This window comes from Arvicanthis niloticus, chromosome 1, assembly GCF_011762505.2.
Source record: "Arvicanthis niloticus isolate mArvNil1 chromosome 1, mArvNil1.pat.X, whole genome shotgun sequence".
Classification (NCBI taxonomy): Eukaryota; Metazoa; Chordata; class Mammalia; order Rodentia; family Muridae; genus Arvicanthis; species Arvicanthis niloticus.
Window position 1 is genome coordinate 93,236,061 of NC_047658.1, and position 25,767 is coordinate 93,261,827.

The following is a 25,767-nucleotide window of genomic DNA, read 5'->3' on the forward strand; positions in this document are numbered from 1 at the left end:
TGGTGTTCACCCTGCTCAATCTGGCATCTGAAGCCTCACAGAAGGAGAAATCTCAGTAGACACAGAATCTAGTGTGGCCTTTAATAGATACTGCCCTCTGACCTACAAGAAACCACTGAGAACAAGCTCACAAGAACACTTTCTTGTTCATATTCAGGTCTCTAAAGAACCTGTCTGTAAACCCACCACCTCCTCCACTTCTTGCTCCTAACTAGTTTGAGCCTCCCAAATAGCTTCTCAACCCCAGAACAAAAGTCTGTGAGGATATAAACCAGACTGGCCTGAACCAATAAGAGCACAGAGACTCTCCTTAGGAGGCAAATGATGCCTCTGTGCATGAACAGGGAAGTTTTCCCATCTGAATCAGGATTTTGGCTGTGAGCCAGAGAAGCCAGTAGGTTGTGTCAGTGCTACCCACAGAGACAGTCCGTGAAGTTGAGGTGGCTTTCAACTAAGAACGTAAAAGCAGAATCAGCCTCTTCTGCCTCCGCTTTCCCGGATCTCAATCACAGAGCTCCAAGAATGCCAAATGGGATGTGTCCTACCTTATCTGTTAGACGCTGGGCAGAGGCATCAATGATGCTGTTGAACACCTTCTGCACTGCAGGGATACTGATCAAAAAGACAGGCCGTACAGTGGTGGCTAGTGAGACCAGTAGGTGGCACGCAGACAGTAGCAACTTGTCTTGGACCTAAAAACAGAAGACATGTGACATGTTGGCTTACTTCATCTTCTTTGTGACTGCTATTGAAGAGTTTCCTCAGTTGGTGGCAGCTAATGACTATCAAACAATACCACTCACTGAAGGATGTGTCTGCAGTGCCTCCTATGATGACTCCCAAACAAAATGACTGTCTTCCAGTCCACACCTCTAGCTGCCGCCCTCAAGTCAGCATCACTCTTCCTTCTCCTTCTTCCCAGGTACCCCTCAACTGACATACATCTGTCCTGTTACACAGTACCTCCACTGGCATGCTGTCCAAGTCTTTCCTTCAAACACTGTAGTAGTCTTTGAGTCCCTGCCCTGGCTCCTAGTGAAGCCAAGGTCTCTCTCACTCAGCCCTTCCTTTCTGTATTTCATCTCACCAATCTCCTAGTCTCTCCTATTTTTGTCACCTCAACATGCCTAAAAAAACTTGGTTAAAGTCACTGGCAATTTCCAAACCATAAAAAAAAAGTTCTTGGAAAGGAGTGGTTAGAAACTGGCCTCAGCCTTGCCTGTATTAAACATATACACACACACACACACACACACACACACACACACACACACACACCTATTGATGAGCCATATCTGCATCCAAAAAAGCTTTTTAGAGAAAGGACCAAATATGGGTAAGACTAAAAAAACACCACACCATACCAAAGAGTCAAGGTCTGCAGATTCATGAAGGATGTTAATTTCCTAGAATCACAAAATATTTCTAACCTTTAACGCCTCTATTTATTTTTTAAAAACTATATAACAAAATGAAGGTACATTCTTGAAATGCATTTATTTGGAAATATTTATTAATTTAAACACAAGGTCTCATGCAGTCCAGATGCCTTGGACTTATTACGTAGCCAAGATGTCCTGGTTCTACTTCTCTTCCTGAATGCTGAGATTTCAGGTGTATACCAGCAAACCAGTTTTTATGCAAGGTTTCTTACATGTAAGGACAGCATTCTACTGACTGGGCTAAATACCAGTCCACTTTTTCCCCCAATGGAATTGACCTGAAAGTGGAGCAAGAGCTAGGTAAATTATGGAACACACTCCTTAAGGGCATCAGAACTTTTAGAAATCGCCATTATAAATACAATAGGTTTATGAAAGTCAACACAACTCCCATTAGAATCAACTGCCTGTATGTACAAGGATAGCAAGAGCACCTGAATCCGTGTGCCGTTAGCAGTTTTACTGGGTTAGAGGACTGCTAGGCTCTGTCCATTTTATACAGCTATAACTTTACTTAGTAACTTCACGTCTAGGAACCACTCCAGGCCCTCCAGCATATGTTGAAGAATAAACAAAAGGAGCATCTTTCTATCAATGAGAAAGTCAAAACACATCCTCATAAGGAAACAGTACTCAGTACTATGAAAACTCAAGTTGCTCTGTATATTTAAAAGAGAGCAAGGCATGCAGGAAATAACAGCAGTACCTACCTCCAGCTAGCTACAAACTGTAAATCATAGAAACATGTCTAAAAGGATTGCCACTAGTCTTGACTGTGAGCAGTGCTGTTTCAAGGAATGTGATCAAACGATAGCAAAACTTTTTAGTCAATAAAACTGAGTAGGCACTTTCACTATGAGTAAAACCCAAAATACATTATTTGAGCACATGTAGACTACAATTGAAAAGACACATGAGGGCTGGCAAGATGGCTCACCACAAACCTGATAGATAACCTAAGTTTGATCCCAGGGTCCAGCATAGTGGAAAAAAGAACCAACTCCTACCAGTTATTCTCTGACCTCCATAGGCATGCTGTGGCATTCATGCACGCATGTGTACGCACAAATAAACAAATGTAATACAAAAAAATTTTTAAGAGAACATGAAGAAATACAGTTGTTAGCACCAGTCAGGACAGTATTTTGGTATCATGGTAAACAGGACTAGGAAGAGAATTAGTTAGGTAAAAGGTCCAACATTTTCTGTCTTAAGACCTTGGTGCTGATGAGAGGTGTGATCGCATCCATTGTGGTAGAGATGAGTGTCACAAACTGCTGTGTGTTCTGTCGATGGGCTTCACTGCAATACTGCGCCAACCAGTGGGAGTAGGCCTGGAGAGCTGCAAGTGACTGAGCGTGCCTGCAGGAAGGAGAGAAGCAGTGATCAGAGAGCCAGGTGAGTTTAATGGCATGAGCTTGTCTCCACAGGGAAGAAGACAAGAGCTACATGCATTGTGCAGAACATTCCAAGACATGGTGACAGCACAGAATCAATCACCTTCCACACTGTCTATATATGACCACCACTGGTGAGAACACACACAGCAGTTCCTAAATGTCTACCAGATCTCAATCTTTCTGTGACACATAGTTTATTTAAGAAGATGACAAATATAAGGGGAAATGTGCTAAGTTTAAAAACTGTAAAAATTTACTATGGTCTAGATAAGTAATGGTATTGTATAGCTTTGACAGAAGATTCCAAAGCTCAACTTCCCCTCTAAGTATCTGTCTACTTGGAGCATCTAGGTGTTGGGCTTCTGCAAGGCTGCTCTGGATCACACACATATAAAATGCACACTAAAAGTTCACGATAAAACCAGGCATGGTAGCACACACTTGTGACCCCTGAACTCCAGACGCTGAGGTGAGAATACTCCAGGTCCAAATCAGCCTCAATTACAAAGTGAAACCCTGTTTAAAAACAACACTGAAAATAGCCAAACAAACCCCCCAAAACATGCCAGGTATATCTTTAATCATAGTTCTTGAAGGCAGAAACAAGCAGATCTTTGAGTTTGAGGCCAGTATGGTCTACACAGCCTGTTCCAGGTCAGTTAGAAACAAAAAAAAAAAAAAAGAAAGAAAGAAAGAAAGAAAGAAAGAAAGAAAGAAAGAAAGAAAGAAAGAAAGAAAGAACCCAGAACATATGAAATTCCAAAAGCTCACAACTCATCAAAGATGATAAACAGGTCTTACAGAGGCAAGGTAGAAGTCTAGTTCAAAACACTAGCCAACAAGGCTACATACAACTTTTCTACAGTCACCACTAAGCAATCTGGATTGATATTCTGATAAGATCTAAATATAAATCTCCATCATATGGACACCATGAAGACCCCTAAAGGTCACTGTTACACTGTCAATGCACATTGATGAAATCTTTTTAAAAATGTATGACTATATGGATTGTTTTTGCTCAAAAGAGTATAATCATTGTATTTTTATTTCTGACCAAGTATAACCAGAAAAACCCCTTTCACGCCAGCCCCTGTGTATTCTTACATATTCCAGACACATTCAGGAACCACTTCCTTATTTATTGACTCTACAACATTCTCCAGCAGTATCCTGCCCCAACACTTAGTACATATTCTCAAAGGAGTTCTGATTCCTTTTAATGGAGAAATTATTATGCTAAACAGCAGGTCCTAGGTATGAGGGGCAGCTCGAGTGCCACAGTTTCTAGAGCCTGCCCATGGACAGAGCTAGGATGCAGACAGAAATCACTTCAAAAGTAAAAACAGCATTAACAATGGTCCAAGTGCCTACTGACATGATGTAAGACAGGATGCAGCCATCTTGCTGCAAACGCTTAGCCTAAGGCTGAAACAGAGGAATAACCTTGCTAAATCTGGACTGTAGGATATTCTTTAAACAGTAAACTGAGGCCTGGGGGCTCTGTGGTATCTGTCTGACACACACCTCTACTCGCTCACAAACCATATATAACTAGGGACTACTCTAGATTACAGGAGACTGACTTAATATTGGATATGATCAAACCTTCAGCTATGTGTGTGTGAATTAGATATTAGCTTACAGCTTTTTAAGTGATTATAATGGTAATATAGTTCTATAAAGTAGCCCTGTTCCTAGGAGATACCTGAAGGGTTTATGGGTGAAGTAACACTCTATCTACAATGTATCAATTTGCTCAACAAAAACAAACAAAAAGGACCTAAGTATGCCATAACACAGGGAAATGGAGGATTTTATTCTATTCTACAGTTTATTTCTTTGTTTGTTTTCCCCTTTTTAACTATATTCTATAAATTTTCAAAATCTGTAACTTTTTGTTAAGAAAGAAAGGAAGAACTAAGCACAAAGCAGGAAAATCTAGAAATTCTTAACAGGCAGCTGGTTTCTTTTTCCTATTTGGAATCCACTAACCATTCAACCTTTTACTTAAGAGTCTAAGTACCAAAACTAAGAAGGGCAGCAAGGCCAGCGGCTGGAATCTAAGCATTTTAATCAATGTAGTATGTACCCCAGAGAGCTCCACAAGGAGGCAGAAGGGCTCTCAACCTTCCTGCAACCCTGCCTGTGCAAGCTGTCCTGATCAAGAGCCAACAAGCACTTTGCTTAGGAGCTGCCACAGTTTCTCCAGTTCACAAAGAGAAAAGTAACATGTTTTAAATATAAAACTATAGTAAATAAGTCTCTTTCCTCTATTTATTTAATTTTCAGCTAAAGTGAATAGCACTTTTTCTTTCTTTTTTGTTTTGTTTTGGGCTTCTTTTGGTTGGGTGGTTTTTTCAAGACAGGGTTTCACTATGAAAAGTACATAAACCCCCTGCCCCTTACTGGATGCATCTTTTGAGTCTGAGATGGTTGGAGTTTTCCACTATCCACCAATTCTGTCAGTGAATGAGAACAACATGCAGAATGAGAGATGCAGGGCTCAGGTGTTTCTACTTCATTCCCACGTACCTTTTAGTGCTCACCAATTCTCAACTTCACAGCCCTTGCCTGCTATTTCCTGCAGTGCCTGCCCTGTAGAGCTTCATCCCTGCTCTCTTTAGCTCAAGCAATTACACTTACACCTCCATACTCAACAATCTGTCTTTCTAGGATCAGATGAAGAACTTTCCCTCTATGTGTGACAGCCACTATTGTTGGTAACTGCAATTCATCTGGAGGTAGGGTTAACGTCTCTCTTGAGAAGGCACAGTCACCACACTTTACTTACACATCAATGAGGTCAGGTTTCAACACTGATGGCACAGCTGTTTCAATGTTATACAGTTTTATCTGAGATCCATATAGAGTAACTTTGACCAACCTGTTGACAAAGGAGTAGATGAGAAAGGACATCAAGCATGAGAGTCCAAACAAACAAAATGAACAAGATGTCAAAGAAAATCCAAACTTTCAGACAGAAAAAAAAAAAATCTGATCTCCAATTCTATCCAAGAAAATAGCTAGAACCGTGAAGTAAGGTTATATACAAAACCATTTTCTAAAACCCCACAGAATTTATATTATCAAAAAGCCTAAAAATACCATCCAGTGGGATAGCTCAATGGGTAAAGGCACCTGTCACCAAGCTCCTTCACCTGAGTTTGATCTCTGAAACCCACATAGAACCTACTCCCACAAGTTGTCCTTTGACCTACACACACACACACACACACACACACACACACACACACACACACATACACACTGTGGCACATTCACATGTGCACAGGCAACAGAGGAAAGGCTGAAAAAGTTTTCCACCAGAAAAACATGCTGGCCCATTTACTTCTAGAGGTGGAATGGAGGAGGTAGGTAGATTATGGACTACTGTTTCCTCTCCACCTTTCTGTATTTCTAGATCATATATTATGAATATCTAATACCATGTGTGTACACACTTTTCTTTTTTGCAATGTATTGTCACATAGCCCAGGATGGTCCTCTGATCCTCCTGCCTCAGCCTCTCAAATGCTGAAATTACATACAGGATCTCTGCCCAGCTATATATACTATTTTATAAAGAAAAAAAAATTCTTTAAGAAAGCAAGCCTGCTCTTTTGACAATTTATCTAAAAATATGCATGACAAACAAAATAATTTTAACATTTACAATGGATCAATATATAATAAAGGGTAAAGTGTCTGCTATAGAATCTAGAATCTAGGTGGTTGGTTCATAGCCATCCTCTGTCTCCCTCCTTCTCTCCTTGTATACTTCTCAACTTCTCTGAAGACTAGAAACTGCTGGTGATAAACTGATGATAACATGCTATAAGAAGCAGATGAGGGAGCAAATCTTTCTGGAATAAACTGAGGTGTTGACAGTTAAGCCGTTGAGTGTGCAGGTTATTCCAGGACCACTGTGTATGGTAAGCACCAGGCCTAGAAGAGAGCTCCTTTAGGACACAGGAAGGCCCTCTGTTCTTTGCTCTCTCGGAGTGAGTAGATCACACTATAGTGATGGCCAATTCCATACAATACTACAAGCATACCTCTCAACTGAAGAGGACACTACAGAGGCAGCTGTTTGGTCCCAGGCCAAGGCATGAGAGGGTCTGGAAACTACCATCTTGAAAGAGCTTAGCACTGAAGAAAGGAAGCCTGTGCTCTGGAAAATATTCCTCTCAGATGTATGGAATGCACAACTTTATTCCAAAAGGAAACCATAAATGGACTGAGGGTTGGAGAACAGTGTGAAGGGCACTTCCACAGAGTCAAGAAAGTAAGAGTAAGGAGTCAAGTCATTAGCAGAAAGCCTTAGGAAGAAGTTATGCTGTAACAGGAATGAAAGCAACTATCAGTGAGCAACACAGAACTGTGTACAGCAAGTGTTAAGATCACAGCTCTGTATGTATGCCATGCAAGCACGGAGGCCATAGATGGCTTCTAAGTGTTCTGTTCTAGCTTTCTTCACCTTACTCTCTTGAAATAGGATCTCGATATACCTACTTAGGCTGATGTCCAGCAAGTCTCAGCCATCCTCCTGTCCTTGCCCCTACAGTATAGCTAAGCCATCTCTCCCAGTCTTCTGGTGTTTAGCTCTTTAAATCATGTGTACATTAAACATGTAATTTACTATGTGTTCGGCAACTGTAATATCAGGTTTTATGTGATCTAAAAGAGAAAACTGGTAGTCAGACTGGTTAGTCAGACTGTGAAACTATAGAAAAGCCTTCTTCTCTCATATAGTATTTGGGGCGGGGGAAGGGGGTGTCTTTCAAGACAGAGTCTCTCTGTGTAGCCTTGACTATACTGCAACTCACTCTATAGACCAGGCTGGTATCAAACTCAAGAGATCCACCTGCCTCTGGCTCCCAATTGCTAGGATCAAAGGCATTGATCACCACCAACTAACTGTACACACTAGTCCTGATGCAGACAAAATAGCAGGTGTTTCTAAGTGCTGAGATTGCAAACCTAAGCTGTGTAGATAGGTTTGTAAGCATAAGGCCTTACAACAATTCAGGCTCTCTGATGTCATCTCACCAGTGTTAGTTAAGCAGACTGACATACAGATCTAAATTGCTTACTGAGCCACATTCAGTACTGGTTAACTAATTCAGACAGAAAGATGTACTCTATCCTTACTGAATCATTAGTGAAAACGGGCCTACCATAAGACAGAGAAAAAGAAAATTAGACTCTGGAATTCAAAATTCTATAGTTTGGGAAAAGCCTGGAATTTGAATTCTTAAAATCATAATTTCCTTCTCATTAACACATGAACCAAACAAAGCATCCACGACCAACCACATCAGCTCAGGAGCAAAATGGCAAGACTCACCTCTCAAAGTGTCAAATGAAATGAGACAGTCAGACTACTCACCCCTTTCCTGTTATTACAGAATACTGTTATTCACTACTACTATCATTAATTTTAACTTTGTTGTTAAGGGATTTAAAACTCTCAGTTATTTTCAGTTTTAAGCTAAAATATACATTTTTTTAAAAGAATTTGGTATGAGTGGGTTGCGGAGGCAGAGATGGATCTCTATAAATTAGAAGATAGCCTGGTGGTCTACATAGTAAGTTCCAGGTTAGCCAGGCTACATAATAGGACCCTGTCTCACATAAACAAAGTAAAAAATTTGGTATGAAAGTTAACTCAGTTCTTGGGGTTGTTTCCCTGTATGTTACCAATGATGAGGCCACTCCATGAATTAAAGCATCAGCTCTGGGCTTCAAGCTGTACATATGCCTACACAGCTGTGAATCCACAGCTGTGAGCCTGTCCAAAGCTCCCAACACTTCCACCTGTCCTTCAGTGTCCAAAATCTTTAGGGTGAGAACTGGGCAGCTGAATGAGATATTTCCCAGCAAATAGCTCAGTTTCTCTCCTAGAACCCAAACTCCAGCCAGGACTATAGACTGCACAATTTTCTCAGGAGGCTGAAGGAACTAAACAAACCCTGAAAACCCTAGACCTCTAACACCAGCTGTGTACATGAAAAGGAATGCTGTTGACTAATGAAATTTGCCCCCTTCCCTCCCTCTCGTGCATGAGTGTGTACATGTACATGTATAAGTTCATGGGTATGAGTGATATGTCGGTGTACAGGACAAAAGGACAACTATGTGTGTTGTTCCTCAGGTACTTTCCTTTTTTTTTTTTTTTTTCCTTTCTTCCTTCTTATTGGCGGGGGGGTGGGGGGGGGAGGATATGATCAGTGGGAAGCTGAGTAGAAGAGGGTGTCTGGGATCAGCCTGTATCTCCTTCCCCAGAGCTGGGATTACAAGTGTACATTACTGTGCCTGAGATTTTTGTTTTATTTTTAACTATTTTTAACTTTTTTTTTTTTCTGCTTTTTGATGTTAGTTCTAAAGATCAAACTTAAGTCCCGATTGCAAAGTATTGTCCTAGCCTCAGCAGGGCTTTCTTTCTTTTTTTTTTTATTGAATATTTTACTTATTTACATTTCAGATTTCATCCCTTTTCCCCACCCTTCCACCCCCCCACCCCAGAAACCCCCTATTTCATCTCTCCTCCTCCTTTTTGCTTTTATACCATTTTAATTACATGCAAGTATTAAGGTCAGTTCTAGGTTGAGAACTAGCAATACAATAGATGCAAATAGTCAAGGAACAAACAAAACAAACACAAATATTCAAAGAACAAGCAAGGCAATAAACAAAGTTCTGTGATCACTCCCATGATCACTATTTCTAAGAGCTTATCAGGATGACCAAAATATCTGAGCCTCCAGTAGGGCTTTCTTGACAGACCTTGACTGTACCTGGAGTTTCTGAGTCTGAAACCATTTTTATATCAACAGACAAGGTTGTCAGTGAAGTTATAGCTTGGCTTGTGTTTACTATGTGTTCTGTGTTTTACACCACATGAAGTGCCTTTAATTCTCATAGTAAAATTACAAGAAACTTTCCCACTGTTTTGCTGATGAGGGTCCTAAAGCTCAATACAGCAAATGGCAGTCTGCTCCATATTAACCTGGACATGACAGAAGGGACACGAGATAGGGCTACATGCTGCCCTCCCATAAAAAGGAGAGCTGAACTCTGAAGGAGGGGTGCATGGCACAGCCAACCTACCTCTCCACAACTGTGAGAGCATCATTGAACCTTGCAGCAAACACATCCCCAGTGAAGTATTCAGCTAATCGGCCCACAGCCTGCAGAAGGGAGCTCAAGTCTCGCAGGGAGCAGTGCAAACGCCGGCAGTCATTCTCTGCTGTGATGTTCAGCCTGTGTCCTAGAACACAACATCTCTCAGTTTTCCAGAGAACAAGCTTTAGTTGTAATAAGCAATCATTCCAAAACAAATCAAATGGGGTAAACTAATGCTCTAACAGTAAAAATCTTCAGTTGCTTCCCAGTACAGAATAGGACATCTGAGCATACCCTCCACCTACAACTTATCTATGTTGCTCCAGGGACCCAGGACAAAGACAGACAGCCTGGTACATTCCTAATACAACTCCTTTTGATACTGGTACAGTTATGGCATTACCAAACTAAGAAAAAGGACATGCAAATGAGTGAGTCCAGTAAATAAGAGCCAGCACGGTCCCATTGCTGGAACTCTCTGTGAGCTCAGTCACTCCAGCTCTGATGCCCTTGTTATGGCTGTCTCAGAATGGAACTCTCCCAAGCTGAAAGAAGACTGACCCTGATAAAAAATGAACTACGTGTGCTATGCTAGGTGTTAGGTCAGCACATCAGGGGAAAAAAAGACACGGGGTTCAGGTCCAGTAGATAGCACCATCAACCCAACTCTTGCTTGTCTCTTCAGCCTTAAAATGGGGAAGATCAGATCAGTAATTCACTATAGGACTAACTACATTAAAATCCTACAACCTATAGGGCATCATTAAACTTTGTAATTATTATGGATCACAAAGAACTAGAGATTTTCTAAAGCCTGAAACTTTCTTACTTTTCAACAAACATCCAAACCTAGTAAGTGTGATGCTAAGATGACAAAATATCCTCAATTTAATCACTCTTTGTCTCTTCACAGATACTCACAAAACCAAAAGGCAGTAAGGATTCTCAGTCTGAAGAAAAACAAGAATCTGATAAAGTGCTTGTCACACACAGGAGATAACAAGGCAGGAAGCAATAGTTAAGGTCTAGCCTTGGGCTCCGGCAAACTCACTCTCCCTTAGCACTTTTCAACTCGGTCCTCCCATAGCCACTCTAGGCTTCCATCATCTATCCCAAACCTCCTCCCCCGGCGTGTGCTCTACCACCATCTATTGCCTCCTTACTGGTTATAAAACCCTTAGTGTGGGGTTATGCCCAACAGCCAACTTGGCCACTAGTCAGAATAAACAGTCGTTCGTTCTGCTGTGTGTCTGCACCTTTTCCTACTCTCAGGTTCCCTGTTACTGAGGATCATCACCAACAACATCATATGAGCCCCTTGAAGCATGCCTGGTCTGTCTAGCCACATACACAGCAACTTGAATAAAAATGTGCCTACACAGTATTTTATTCAAGTATATGTATTTTATACTTTGGGTTTGAATAAAATCAAAGTGCTGACATTTGACCATTTTGAACTGAATAAAACTAATTCTGTCTAGTTCAATCTAATATGTGTTCTATAAAAGGTTCATAGGAATCAAAACTGCAGATGAAACTTTCCTGAGCTATCTGCAAGGCAGACAAACACAGAAGCAGGATATATCCCAAATTAAATTCTCTAGCCCTGTCCCATTCCTCTAGGAAACCTACCTCCCCCACCATGGACGCGCACATAGCACTACTATGCATAGTGACGCGTGTTTTTCTTATTTGACCAAGGTTTGGACATCCAACAATCTTCTCTCCATCACTCCACAACCATCTGCAAGCCCGTCTCTTTACTGATCTCTCACAGGAGCTGCATCCAGTAGCACAGAACACAATGTCTGTGAGGTACAGCCTTTAGATGGAAATCCTGCTACATACAGGGTCAGAGGCATTTAAAATGTCCTCTCCCCAATAAACCAAGCTATCAGGAAGCAGTCTGAAAAGCAGCTTCCTTGTTCAAGGGGTGAAGGGATAAAAGTATAAATATAACCAAACTTGAAGGCTTACTGAGAGCTAAGGGAAAATCTCATCGGGGAACAGCAAAAGCCAAATTCAAAGACATGTATGAGGAGAACGGCCAAGGAGAGGAGCTCAGTCCTCACACAGGACAGACCGACAGTAAGAGCAAAAGTTGACCTGCTAGGGGCGAGAGGCACACAGCAGCTACAGGCATCTGTTTGCCTTGCTTTGTTACCAAGAAAGCATTGATAAAAACTTCAGCAGTAGCAGATATGCTAACAAGTGCTCCTAATGTGAGTGTGTATTGAGGTGAGGGGAGCGGCCCTGAGCTTCACAGCAACTCTACTGGTTCTGCTACCAATCATAATCACTCGTGTCATAAACAGAGTCAAAAGAAGGGGAAACTATACCTGACTCCCCGCTACCTGAGACTGAAGGATTAAAGCCTCTACAAAAGGGTAAACCACAAATGAAAGGGGCTGCAACCCACCAGGAAACAAGACTGACCAGCACACCAAGGGGTATTTTAGGGAGCAAACCCACCAAGGGACCAGAACACACTGTTCACCATTTTCAATTTTTCAAAAAGCTCTGCACTGGAAGCATGGGCTTTCATTTCAACGTATGGTGTGGAGGGATGCTTCATCATGAAGAAGAAAACTCATTTTAAACCAAGAAATAATGATTTCTCTAGATTGAGGTTTTTCAGTAGAGTATGCACTGTAATAATGACCTAGAAGTTCTCTGTGAAACTTGCAGGAGATGGGCTTCAGGCAGGCCAGGACAAAAGACTGTCCTTTGATGAAGGGAAGCTGATCTCAGAAAAGAATTTAAAACCCCTGCAGAAGGGCAGCCTCACAAAGAGACCCCATAAAGGTCCTACCATGAATGACCAGTTTCACCCAGGAGCAAGCTGCCCTCTGAGAAGGTAGCTCAGTGCCAGGCCTCACAAAAAGCTACAGTGAGATCAGCCCATATGGAACAGTTCAAGAGCAGTACACAGTGGGATAAAAGAAGCAAGGGGGGTAGGCAAAGCATAGACTGAGGTTACTGGTATTTTCATCTGGCAAAAACGAATGTCAGTTTATGGTATCTTTCCATAGCTCCTCATTATACGTAACCCCGCTACTAGCACAAACCAGCTATGCAGCCCTGGGTAAATCAACATCTCGGAAGAGCATTGTCTCTTCTGTAAAGTACAGATAACTAGCAATAATACTTGTGATTCACAGTAGAGGAGAAAACGGAACAACACAATAAACAACATAGTGCCTGACACATGAGTGTTCTACAAAAAAAGCTGTAATTATTATCAGCAAAGTAACAAATGTTAACCCTCCACTCCAACCTGGGATACCAGAAGTCTTGGCATCCAGCTGTGGGCAGGCAGAGCCTCCTGCAGGCCTCTCACAGCAGGAGAGCTCCAGAATGACTAGAGCTGGCACTCTGGCTGCCTCATTCCACAAGCCAGAGGTAGACACTACCCTGGTGAAAGCCCACAACCATTTTCTTTCCAGCACACTTGCTGTTTTAAGGTATATAAGAAAACGCTTCAGAACTTTTACTTTTTGCCCTGATTAGCTTCCCCCCACAGCTTCTTTGTAGCAGGAATTTTACAAAACTTCTGTCTGGGAGTTGAAGAGACGTAAAGAGAAGCTGTACAAGGCAAACCACATTATTACAGCAAAGGTGGCAATAATTAACTATTAGTCCAATTTTTTAATGCTAAGCTAAATTTGAAAGTAAAGACCAATTTACCTGACCCCGAAGTAACTACAAATTGCTGTAATCCCAAATAAACTTCTAAATTGTCCTGAAGAACTGGGAACTGAAAACAAAGAGACAAAGTTTAAAACAAAAATCATAAATTGCAAGTTTTGATACTATTTTTAACACTCAAGCACTGAGTGCGCCTATGGGGAGACAACTTCCCTTTACAGGTACTGAGCATGATCCCCTTTCAGTGCCCTCCTCAATCTTACAGATAAAACCTGCTAGTACCAGAACAATAAAGAAATCAATGCCAGTTTGAGTGCTTTAAAAGTGATAGCAAATGATTCTGGGACATGACTACTACAGTCCTAGAAAGGGGCTTCAACTCTATAAGACTTGCAACTTAAAGAGCTAGGTCATCCCTCAAGTCTGAGGTCCCTGACCTTGCAAAGAAATTATCACTTAGGTCTTATTGATGTGCATGGCAAAGAGAAAAAGAAGGCAGGCCCAGTTATTTGGGTATATTTCCCTTGCTCACTTAAAAGACAGAACCCTTTCTTTCTTAGGCTTTTATATTCACCATCAAGATAAGTCAAGACTTAAACTTGCCTAAGGAAGGCCACAAGCATAGTAAACTGCCACTTCCTGTGAGAGAATGCCAACCAGTGGCTTGCAGTTGTTATATGCAGAGTATATACTGACTCCACTAACTCATTTTGCTTTAAGGAGGAGATGAAATCCAGCATATAAATACAGGCAGAGAGATTCAGCAATCTGTCCATAGTGAGAACACAGGCTAGTCTTTTATCAATGCAATTTCTGCAAGTAACACTTCTGTTGGCCTGGCTGCCTCCCAGTTACTAATAAAAAACATTATTTGAGACACTTCTAAAATTCATACTATGTCTAAGACTAAACAGTACTTCAAATAAACAAGGGCAAGGGAAATGGCTCAGTAGGTAGACTGCTTGCCCCACAAACAAGAGGACATGAGTGCAATCTCTAGAATTCACATGAAATATATAAAGCTGTGTATGGTGGCACAGCTCTTGTACCGGCAGCACTGGGAAAGCAAAGCAAAGAGGGTCTCTGTGGCTTGCATTGTGTCAGCATAGCTTATTTGGTGAGTTATATAGGCCACTAAGAGGTATTGTCTTTAAAAAAACAAAGTAGATGGTACCTGAGGAACATCACATGAAGCTGCCCTCCACACACACATAGATAAGACAGAACACACACACACACACACACACACACACACACGCACGCACGCACATACGCACGCACATGAATAAATGCAACTACAACGTACATAATTTATAGATACAGAGAGAGGGACAGGTAAGTACAAAAGTCATGTTCTATGGGCCAGGAACCAACTAGATTTCCCCTGCAAATGGCGAGTTACCAGAGTTGAGAAGGCATGTGTGGGAAGGAGCTCCATCACTTTGGCCACTACCTCCAAGCTCTGGCGTAAGTACCGCTGCCACTCTGTCTGCTGCTGTGGGGAAACAAAGGTATCAGCTTTCCAGGACAGGTAGAACCCTGTCCTCTTCATCATCAGCCACCCTTTTACTTTAAATCCATTCTCAAATGTTAAATCCTGAGAAAACAGGAAATAAGTGAAACCAGGGATCTGGAACTTTGAAAAGGTCCAGCTAGCTAACTATCTTAATGTAAGTTCATCTCCTAACAAGTTACTTCTTCAGAAATCAAATAATTCACATAGAACAATTCACTTTTCCTCCTGAAATCACAAGAGTTTAGAGTTCAGAGAGCCACATGTGAAAAGTTTGAGTGGCTTTTCTGTTATCCCACTAACAGGGACCAGTCATTTCTTTACATGCATGTGACTCAATGAGCACCATTCAAGGTGTGGTTCATAGACAGCATCAGTGTCCCCAGGGACCTGCCAGCAACACAAACGCTGGTTCTACCTCAAACCTCCAGAATCAGTATGTATTCAATATGGTGTTCTAAAGATTGTTAGCAGAGTTAAACATGAGGAAGCCCTGACCTCAGTTCAGTCAACAGCACAACTCACCTTTCCACATTGTGGTAGCCTCATGTAACTGTCAACACAAGTTAGTATACTTTTATTGTGGACAAGAGGAAATCGAGGCTCATAAAAAAGGAAAACAACATCTCCTCTGTGCCCCAAACTGCAGAGATCCAAATCCAAGCTGTCTGGTTCTAAGTAGCATCTGTTCTAAGTAGAGTATCTCTTTTCTTACTCTAAGAATTTAGACTCTCAAGGTCATGGTCATGGCACCAGTCCCTCTGATTTTGAGCATAATAGTAATACTAGACATTTTTTAAGTGGTTGGTAGTTATAAGGAGCGGACCAGTACCCATGAAAATATTTTCCTTATTAATTGAACACACCAACAGCAATACACTCAAGGTTCAGTTTAAAAATAACAGCTTATGCCGGGCAGTGGTGGCGCATGCCTTTAATCCCAGCACTTAGGAGGCAGAAGCAGGCAGATCTCTAAGTTTGAGCTCAGCCCAATCTACAGTCAGTTCCAAGACATCCAGGGTTACACAGGGAAACTCTTATTGAAAATCCAAAAAACAAAACAGACAAGCAAACAACAATAACAACAAAACCCCACACAAAACAAAACAAAAACCTAGCTCACAGCATATGGCTAACAGACTACCATTCCAGTCTTCTCATTTGAACATCTCTTCAACTAGTCCTGTCAGTATCTAGCTAGGCAGATAGAGAGCAGAGGGATTACAACATTCTCATTAAAGCATTCTTTATGACATCTGGCCTCTTGAATTCTATTTCTAGTCCACAGAGGTAATGCCTGCACAGCATTTCCAGAAGCAATGCGACAAGCTAGAACAGCAGCAGAGAAATGCTCTTACATCATCATCCAGAGTTTCATCATCCAGCTCCTCTAGTTGGGCCTGGTTGTATCTGAACTGGATTCGATTCAACACCTCTGTAAGCAAGAGGACCAGGGCATCTTCGTACCTAGGGGAAAGGAAAAGGTTCAATATCAATTAAGTGAAAGAAAGCTTTCAGCTTCAGATTTTGACCAGGACTCTGGGCCTGTAGGAATAGCACTCACCTTGGACACACCTAAAGTGCTGGTGCTTTCTTCTGAGTTGGCTGGGTGTGTAAGAGATAAGCAGGTACTTTACTATTTATATCACATTTTTTTTGACGGACTCTCTTTTACAGTTAAGTTTGTGACTAGCTCTTGTGCTTATTGCTTCTTGGTAACTGGATCATGGATTTTCAAATCCGTTCTGCCCATCTCTGCTTCTTAATAACAGAAATTAATCCATTATATATAATTATCAATAAAGTGAGGTTTATGTCTGCCATGTTTGTGTCATATGTTCCTCAGTTACTACCTTCTTTGTGTCAAATACATATTTTCTAGTGCAGCAGTTTAAGACCCTTTTATTTTACTACATGTTTTTAAGTTCTTAGGGTTTTTTTTTTTTTTTTTTTTTTTTTTTTTTTTTTTTTTTTTAATATCATTTCCCTAGGGAATACAGGTACTTTATGTGAATATCAATGAGTAGCACCTTTTTGGGGGCAGGTGGGAGGTGGGGAAACTCAAGACAGCCTTGAACTCAGAGAGCCACCTGCCTCTGCCTCAAGTGCTGGGACTAAAAGCATGTGCCACCGTACCCTCCATTAACACTTAATATTGGTGAGAAGTAAAGGATATTGCCCATATTTTCCTGAAGAGAAAACTACAATTAAACTGCTCGAGATCAACAAAGCTAGCTTTTCTGAAACCAGGGCTCCCTCACTCAGATCCCATGTTCTCTTTACATATAAACTACCAGTGGCTTTCAGCCACACCTAAAACTCAGTCTGCAATTAATTTTAAGACCATTTAGAAACTAAAAGGAAATTAAAAGGGCCTTAGAGAAATCTTAACCCTCTGGTTTGTATCTAAAAGTAATTGTCAAAGAAATGCCTCAAGCCTTACATCTGGCTACTTTCCATAGTAAGAACCTACCATAGAAGATACCATGTTATTACATAATACCTGGCAGCACCACATGGGCCCCAAACCACTTATTTTCAAGACTAGATTATGCCGGCTAAATGCTTGCCTTTCCTGAGAAGTTCCTAAGAGCAGTTAAGACATGGTTCCTATTTGTAAGCAATGTGAGCTGGGGCTGAAGCTCTCTAGAGCATACTTCTACTGGACCTGTTAAAACTGTCACAGGGATGCCAGAGGAAGACTGCAAGGTAGCAAGAATGGTGAAGAGCTTCATCATGGGCTTGCTCTCTGGCAATGCTGCCCAGCAACAGCTATGTCTCCATGGTTGATTCCTTTCCAATATCACTCTACATTCCTAGCACCGTCTCATGCATCATATGCATGCTCAAGGGGTCAGGAGCTCCTAAAGGAACCTAAATGCCAGCTTCCTAGGCTTCCTCAGGGCTCCTGGGACAAAGGATATAGCCTACTCCTTAGAGTCCTGAACCCTCACCAGCAAAATGCAGCTTATTTAATGCTTTCCTCTGCCCCTGGCTTATAGGTGGAGCTGCTTCCTGTAGTTAACAAGTGGGTTGCCTCCCTCATTGTTTGCTTACCCTTCTAACATCTATTAAACCAAATGTTTACATTACAATCTCAGTTAAAATAAATGTGGTTCCCATTTTCCTGGTAGTACCCTAAACCAATTCACCACCCAGTCCAAGAGCTGAACTTGAAAGAATCAAACCAAGGTCAACTACAGTCCATCTAGTCCTAAGCATTACCAGCCATAGAGATACCTAAGACTTCTAACAGTCCTCCTAGGCTATCACATTTCAGTTAGGTGGGTACATCAGCTCATTTCCTACTATGAGCAGGCATTGCTCCTTCCCCACAAGACTGCACTATTTGCCTGTGACATAAAATTGTAGGTGTTTTGCTAAAAATTGCTATGTCAGATCAAAACATTCTCACAGAAAGAAAATTCCTTTCACACTAGAAAACATATTTTGCCACTGCCCAACTAAAAGAGAATTCCAAGACTCTCTACACAGAACTCTTAAGTGAGACAAAAACTTCACAGCTAGTTGGTAACTCCACTTGCAAAAGTCCTGTAATACTTAGAAATTAAACCCCGTCAGGAACTGTACTAAAGGCACACAGGTAACTCATCTCCCAAACTGTACAGTGGGCATCAGAGAGCCCTGTGGACAGGACAGAGACCCTAGCTGCTTGTCTACACCTATTCTCTGCCACCACTCCCCACCCTGAGTAAGTGAACATCGCAATGAGGACAGCTATAACATTTCCCAATAAACAAAAAGACTATAAAGGAAAATACTGGCTTGGAGTATACTAGCTAAATTATGTCAATTTGACCGGCTAGAGTCATTTGGGAGAGAGAACCTGAACTGAGAAAATGCTCCCACGACATTGGCCTGTAGGGAAAATCTATGGGCATTTTATTAATTAGTGATTGATATAGGAAAGCCAGCTCACTGTGGGTAATACCACCCCAGGCAGGCTGTCATGGTGCATAAGAAGCAGGCTATGCAAGTCATAAGAGCAAGCCAGTAAGCAGCATTTCTCTGCATCGGCTCCTGCCATGACTTCCCTCTGTGATTCGGTGTGGCATGGAACTATAAGCTGAAATAAGCTGCCTCCTCCATGTTGCTTTTGACCATGGTGTCATCTCAGCAAGAGAGCGATGACTAAGGCAGTAGGACCTCACCACTCCTCTCCACTGCTCAAGCTCACTGGCGGAGTCCTGCACATGCTGTCTGAGGAATTCCTCCAGCTGCCTTTCCCATGAGAAAGACAATTTGCAGGTGCCAACATCACATTAATCAGTAGTCACTAACACTATGGAAGCAATACTCTTTGAGGTTCTTCAGATGAAAAATGCTGAACTGTGACTCTCCTCACCCCAATCCATATGTAAAAGAACTGCCCCTCAGTGTGACTATATTTGGGTACAGGGTCTATAAAGAGGTAAGAAGGGTTGAGTTTAGATCATAACCAGCAGTATTACTTTCTCATGACAAGCCCCTCTAAGCATAAATTTTTAAATTTCATCTTATGCGTATCGGTATTCTGCCTGCATTTATGTCTGTCTACCACCTACATGCCTGGAACCTGAGGAGGCCAGAATAGAGCTCAGATCTCCTAAAACTGAAGTTATACATTATTGTGAGCCACCATGAGTACTGGGAATCAAACTCAGATCCAACATTCTTTGTTTAGTTTTGTTTTTCGAGACAGGGTTTCTCTGTATAGCCCTGGCTGTACTGGAACTCACTCTATAGACCAGGCTGGCCTCGAACTCATAAATCCACCTGCTTCTGCCTCCCAAATGCTGGGATTAAAGGAGTGTGCCACCACTGCCCAGCCAAATCCAATATTCTTAATTTCCAAGCCATCTCTCCTGCCCCTTAAGAAAGTTAAAAGAACTAAAAGTCATACAGCTAGTTCCAGAACACAAAACTGAACTGGAAAACACTAACAAGGACATATGGAAAACTCCCAAATATTTGGAAGTTAAATAAAGAGGTTTTAAAGTGAAATTTGATAATAATTTAAATCAAGTGACATGGTATATAACAAACTCTTGATAGAATTGAAGTAATACTTAGGGGAAATTCTGTAGTATTGAATGTACTTATGTTAGGCTTACTGCTCTTCTACAGGACACAGGTCTAGCTGCCAGTTTTCACACGGTAACTAACAACTGTCGGTAACTTCAATTCCAGGAGATATGATGCTCTTCTGGCCTCTCTGGGCACCAGACATGAATGTGGTGCTTATACAAACTGACCAACACTAATACACACAAAATAAAAACCTTTAAAACAATGTATATATGTATAAATGGAGAAAAGCCCTAGTAGACACAAACTCAGCTAGACAAAACTAGCCAACTTAAAGCAGCTAAAAAGTAAGGTATACAGGAAATACAAATAAGGAAATGTGCATGAAAATGAGTCCACACACCCAAACTAGACAGAGTTCACATGAGTAACTGTAAGGAACTGATACAAAATCCTCTATGAAATAATGACTGGTGCATAAACACCTCCCTGAAGGAGCTAACTGCCTAACATCTAAGTTAATGACACTCAAATTCCTGTGCTGCTCTGTAACCAGCACTTACCAGTACTCTTGTGACAAAGGGGTTCACAGAACATGACACAATAACTTAGGTTGCTTCACACACTGGTTTCTTCCTCTTTCTGTAAAACCCAAGTTTCTACACAAATGCCTGGCCCCATAGATGAACACCAAGAGAAAAGGGAGAATAGGCAGCAAGCACTTTCTCAGTGAGCACTAACTGTAAGCCAAGGCCCCCCACACAGTCTCAGGGCTTTCATCCAAAGTATGAGGAAGATACAATCACTCCCAAAACAAAGGAGCAAGTGGGGCCTGAGACCTGAGCTCTCTATGCTGCCCTCTAGCTGGTAAGCAGGACAATCAAGCCCATCCACAGTTCTAATACAGGCATTTATCTGTGGCCTCAAGTTCCTACCAGCTCTCAGCCAGAAACTCGAACATTCTCACTAAGCAAGAAACATACAGTTTCCAACATGTTCATTTCCAAGCTCCTAGAACCACAAATAAATCTCAGTAATTTGTGCTTCAAAGTCTGTAACCTACAATGCCACTTTGTTGTAACAAATGATGCAAAACTCAAAAACCACAAGGACAGGAACTAAGTAATGTCTTTGTGACTTAACCACACCTACGTTTCCCATTTGAGACACCAAGAAAACAATTTCTGACTACTTCCTATAGATCAGTCTGTTTTGAAGTTCTGGCTTAAGTCACAAATGTGGTTATAAAAGTATGCCTGTGTTATTAGATGACAAACATTCAATCACATTTGCATGCTCATAGTAAAAATAAGTATGGTAATTACTCCTGTAACACTGCTGTCTCTGCTACACTAGACAGAGGAGTGATTTCCAAACCTTCAAATCCTTAATTCCGAAGCTTCTGTGCTCACATACTGTTGTAAAGATGTATGGTGTAAGAACAGGGCAAAAGTCAGTGTTCTTCCTTTGTACACCCACATGGACTGTCTTGGGGCTGTTCTCCCAGTTCTCTCCTTCAACTACACTAGAGTGTTAAGTACGAAAAACAGGTCCAAGGAGATGTTTTAACGGAAATCAGGCAAGTTTTGAGGATTTCACTTTTCTGCTTTGCTAAAGGTGTGTATGTAAAATCACTCCTATGTGCAGAATAAAACAAAAAATCAGCAAATTATTATTTTACAGAAGTTCACAGTTAAGAGACTTTGAATTGGAAAGAGATCCTGGACCTTAAAACTAGAAACTTATAATGACAGTGAAACTTTAAAGTTGTTCCATAATTTATACTACAATTATGATCAAAAAAAAAAAAAAAAAAGCCATGAGGCTAGAGAAACGGCTCAGAGTTAAGAACGGCTCTGCTCTTACAGAGTACCTGATTTTGTTTCCTAGCACCAACAAAGAATGGCTTACAACTTCCTGGAGCTCCAGTTCTGGAGGGATCTGACACCCTCTTCTAGTTTCTATGGTTACCTCCTGTACCCACATGGCATAAGATCACATATCCTCTCTCTCTCTCTCTCTCTCTCTCTCTCTCACATACACACACAAATAAATAAATACATAAATAAATAAATAAATGAATATGTTTAAAAAATAAGTCATGAACATTTAAGTTTCATGAGGAAAAATAAAACTATCAATGAGAAAATTTCCTAGCATTTAAAGGAGCAGCCAGAATTCCTGAGCACTGTGTTATAAGATAGCAGGTTGCCCTGAAAGTGGGTTTAGCTTGCCCATGGTCAGCACTATAGCCAAGTGGCAGCAGCATTTCATTATTTCTTTTCTTTTCTTCGTCATCACTGTAACCATTAGTGTTTAATATATAGCTCGACACTGTGTCCATGTTTTATATGCATGACTTCCGAAATCCTAACCCTCCTGCAAGATATCCACTGTTCAGACAGAAATGTGAAGCGTCACACCTGACCAAAAGGAATCATTGAAGCAGAAGAGGCATTTAAACTCCCTAGATCACTGTCCCACTTACAGGTACAAACGATCTCCAGGAACCTGACTTTTAATACTAGCAATCTCCTTTGTGGTGTTATATCCCCCATACTTCCTGTCTGTTCTGTGATTTAAAGACTGTTTTGCTGTTAATCACTTTCATATTTCATTCCCCAAAACTAAGATATAAACATAAACATGTAAGATATAAACAAAAACATAGGAGAGTGAGGTACAATTCCAGAACCAAAGGGCATGCCTATTTGGTGGACAAGAAACAAATTTTGATTTAATAGCTTTTCTTCAAAGAATCACATTCAAAATGCAACTGTCAAAGTCGGTAACCCGCACCAGGTCTACTATTTTGTAAGGTTTCTGCTGCATGAACATACTCTCCAGCCATAACCCATTTGACCTGACACTAAAGCAACTTAGAAGTTATTCTGTAATCAAGGAATGTTTGCAAATGAAAGAACAAAATTTTAAACTTGGAATTTCAGTATTTAATTTAAAAGTCCAAAACACCTTAGCACTAAAGAGAGTTCTAGAGACCTACTACAACCTCTCTTCCCAAGAGGAAATATCTGCCTCCTTCAATCTGGCATAATTCCGGGGAAGGGTATTCACTACCTCCACCACCATTATGGTTTGAAGTATCCTGCAGTGATGTACACGTGGAAGATATGCCAGTTAGAGGTAGGGTCTTGAGGGGTGGTGGTTGGGTGGGTTACTAGACTCATGACCTGAAAGGAAGGATGCAGCTTGTCCCTGGTCTCTTCTTCCCTCCACCAGTTCATGGCCCTCACCTTCCCCAGCCACTACGATATCATCAGCCTTCCTCCACCCCTGTTTCCCACCACTAGGTTCTGCCTCGCCCAGGAACAAAAGATGCAAACCACTACGGACTAAGCAAACCTTCGAACTCACAAGTCAAAATAATAAACCTTTCCTCCAGGTACTTTATTGCAATGACAACCGACTGGCACCATTTACTAACAACTTACAACATGCCAAGCATTCTAAATGCTAGTTCCTAGTCTCAGCAACTGTCACCATCAAACAGAAACAAAAGCTTCCTGAGCAAACTTACCTAAATACAACCAAACACAACAGCCCAGGCTGTTTCTGAAGCCATGTCCTGGTGACCTCAGTCACTGCTCTCATCAGTACTGTACTGACACAGACGTTATAGCCAAGCCAGGTGCAGCCTGCAGCCTCTCCCCTGAGTACCCAGAAGAGCACCTGGAGCTAGACCCTGCCTCCAAGTGCCTGTCACCACTAGGGACTACGCTAAAACGTAAGAATCAGGGCTGGCACAATGGTCCACAGACAATGGAATACAAAGGATGCATCTTTGAGCCTACCTACTCAATGTGTAGTAGAACACAGCACATAGGAGAGCATATAAAACACTAAGGTTTACCCTGCTGCTGTCTAACCTTTCCTGTGTGTGGATCCTACCATTACTTGCTGGCACGCTGAACTCACACATTTCCCTCTTCCTCTCCCAGGCCCATGGCACAAGCATTTTACTAAATAGGAAATAAGCTGTCTGTCTGTGAATCAAGAAAAACACTCATTTTCTGTATTTAAAAACTGTAATTAAGAGTTGGGTATAATGGCACATACCTTTAATTCCAGCACTCAAGAAAAGGAAGCAAGTGGATCATTATGAGTTCAAGGCCAGCCTGGTCTACAGAGTGAGTTCCAGGACAGCCAGGGCTACATATTGAGACACTGTCTAAAAGCAAACAGATAGAAAACTGTAATAAAGGCTGAGCATGGCAGCACATGCTCTAATTCCTAGGGCTGGGAGGCAAAAGCAGGCAGATCTATGAGTTGAGGCCAGCCAGAGATGTACTGTCTCAAAAACAAACAAAAAAACAAACCCAAAACAGTAGTAGTAGTAATTGTGGTTTTAATGCTGTCAACTTGACAGGATCTAGAATCACCTAAGAGATAAACTTCTATGCATGACTGTGAAGAAGATTTTCAACTGGGTTAACAGAGGTAGGGAGACCCACCATAATTGCTAGGGGCCGAATTCTAGACTGAATAAAACAGAGAAAGAGAACTGAGCATTAGTATAGCACTTTATCTGCTTCTTGCCTCTGAATACAGAAAAACCAGCTGTCCTGGCACATGAGCGTAAGTGTGACACCCATCCACACTCCATCCATACAGGCCCTGACACTGAACCAGAACACACCTTTCGGCTTTGTTACTGTTCTACTGTAATGAGGAGATACCAAGGCAGCTTCTAAAAGAAAGCATTTGATTGGGACTTGCTTACAGTTTCACAGGGTTAGTACATGACCATGGCAGGGAACATCCAGCAGGCAGACATGGCCCTGGAGCAGAGGCTGAGAGCTCATGTGATCACTGGCTAGGCATGGGCTTCTGAAACCTCAAAGCCCACCACTAGTGACACACCTTCTCCACAAGAACACAACCCCTAATCCTTCCTAAACTGAACAAGAACACACCCCCTAATCCTTCCTAAACTGTTCACCAATTGGGAACTAAACATTCAAATATATAAGCCTATGGGAGCCACTCACATTCAAACCACCACAGCTTTCCTTCCTACTGCTGCTCTTGTCAGGTATTTTGTCCTAGCAAGGAGAAAGTCATTAAACTGTGCCCCTTCTGCCTCAGCCTCCGCAGTGCTAGGACCAGCGTGCTCTGTCAGGGCCAGCTCTTTTCCTAGTTATTTGTTTCGTGACAAGTATTTACTAATTTAAGAAAACACTGATACACTGAGTAGTGGTGGTGTACACCTTTAATCCCAGCACAAAGAGAAAACCTGTCTTGAATCCAACGAACAAACAAAACAAAAAAAGAAGAAAAGAAAAAATAAATGTGACCCATTTCAAGTTTACAAACAACATAATGAACTCTGAGCTCCTCCCAGGTCACTTCTCTGGGAGGTCAGCCTGTGCCTTCCAGGCTCTATACCTGGGTTGCTGTAAAGCAAATCTCAGGTGTCATATCACTTCATCCAACAAATACTTGTTGTAGCTCTAAAACTAGGACCTTAAAAAAACCACAAAATCTTTATCATACATACAAATTTTTAAAGGTATGTTACTTTTTTAAAAAAGAAAATGCTCAGATAGCTGCTCTGGGCAGCTTCCCTAACCCAGTTCTACTGAGCAGG

General features: G+C 41.5%; 1 protein-coding gene across 2 annotated transcripts in view; it reads right to left on the bottom strand.

Annotated features, from left to right (window-relative positions):
* Window positions 1–25,767, bottom strand: part of Xpo6 (exportin 6) — a 94,733-nt gene that overhangs the window by 11,433 nt on the left and 57,533 nt on the right. The window contains exons 10-16 of one of the 2 annotated variants that reach the window (XM_034496702.2): window positions 16,490–16,598; window positions 15,021–15,113; window positions 13,658–13,727; window positions 9,956–10,115; window positions 5,637–5,729; window positions 2,660–2,804; window positions 546–692 (exon numbers count right to left, since the gene is read on the bottom strand). In XM_034496702.2, the coding sequence (XP_034352593.1) occupies window positions 546–692; window positions 2,660–2,804; window positions 5,637–5,729; window positions 9,956–10,115; window positions 13,658–13,727; window positions 15,021–15,113; window positions 16,490–16,598 (817 nt within the window). The remainder of the gene's footprint in view (window positions 1–545; window positions 693–2,659; window positions 2,805–5,636; window positions 5,730–9,955; window positions 10,116–13,657; window positions 13,728–15,020; window positions 15,114–16,489; window positions 16,599–25,767) is intronic. The other variant, XM_034496710.2, reaches the window with a different exon arrangement.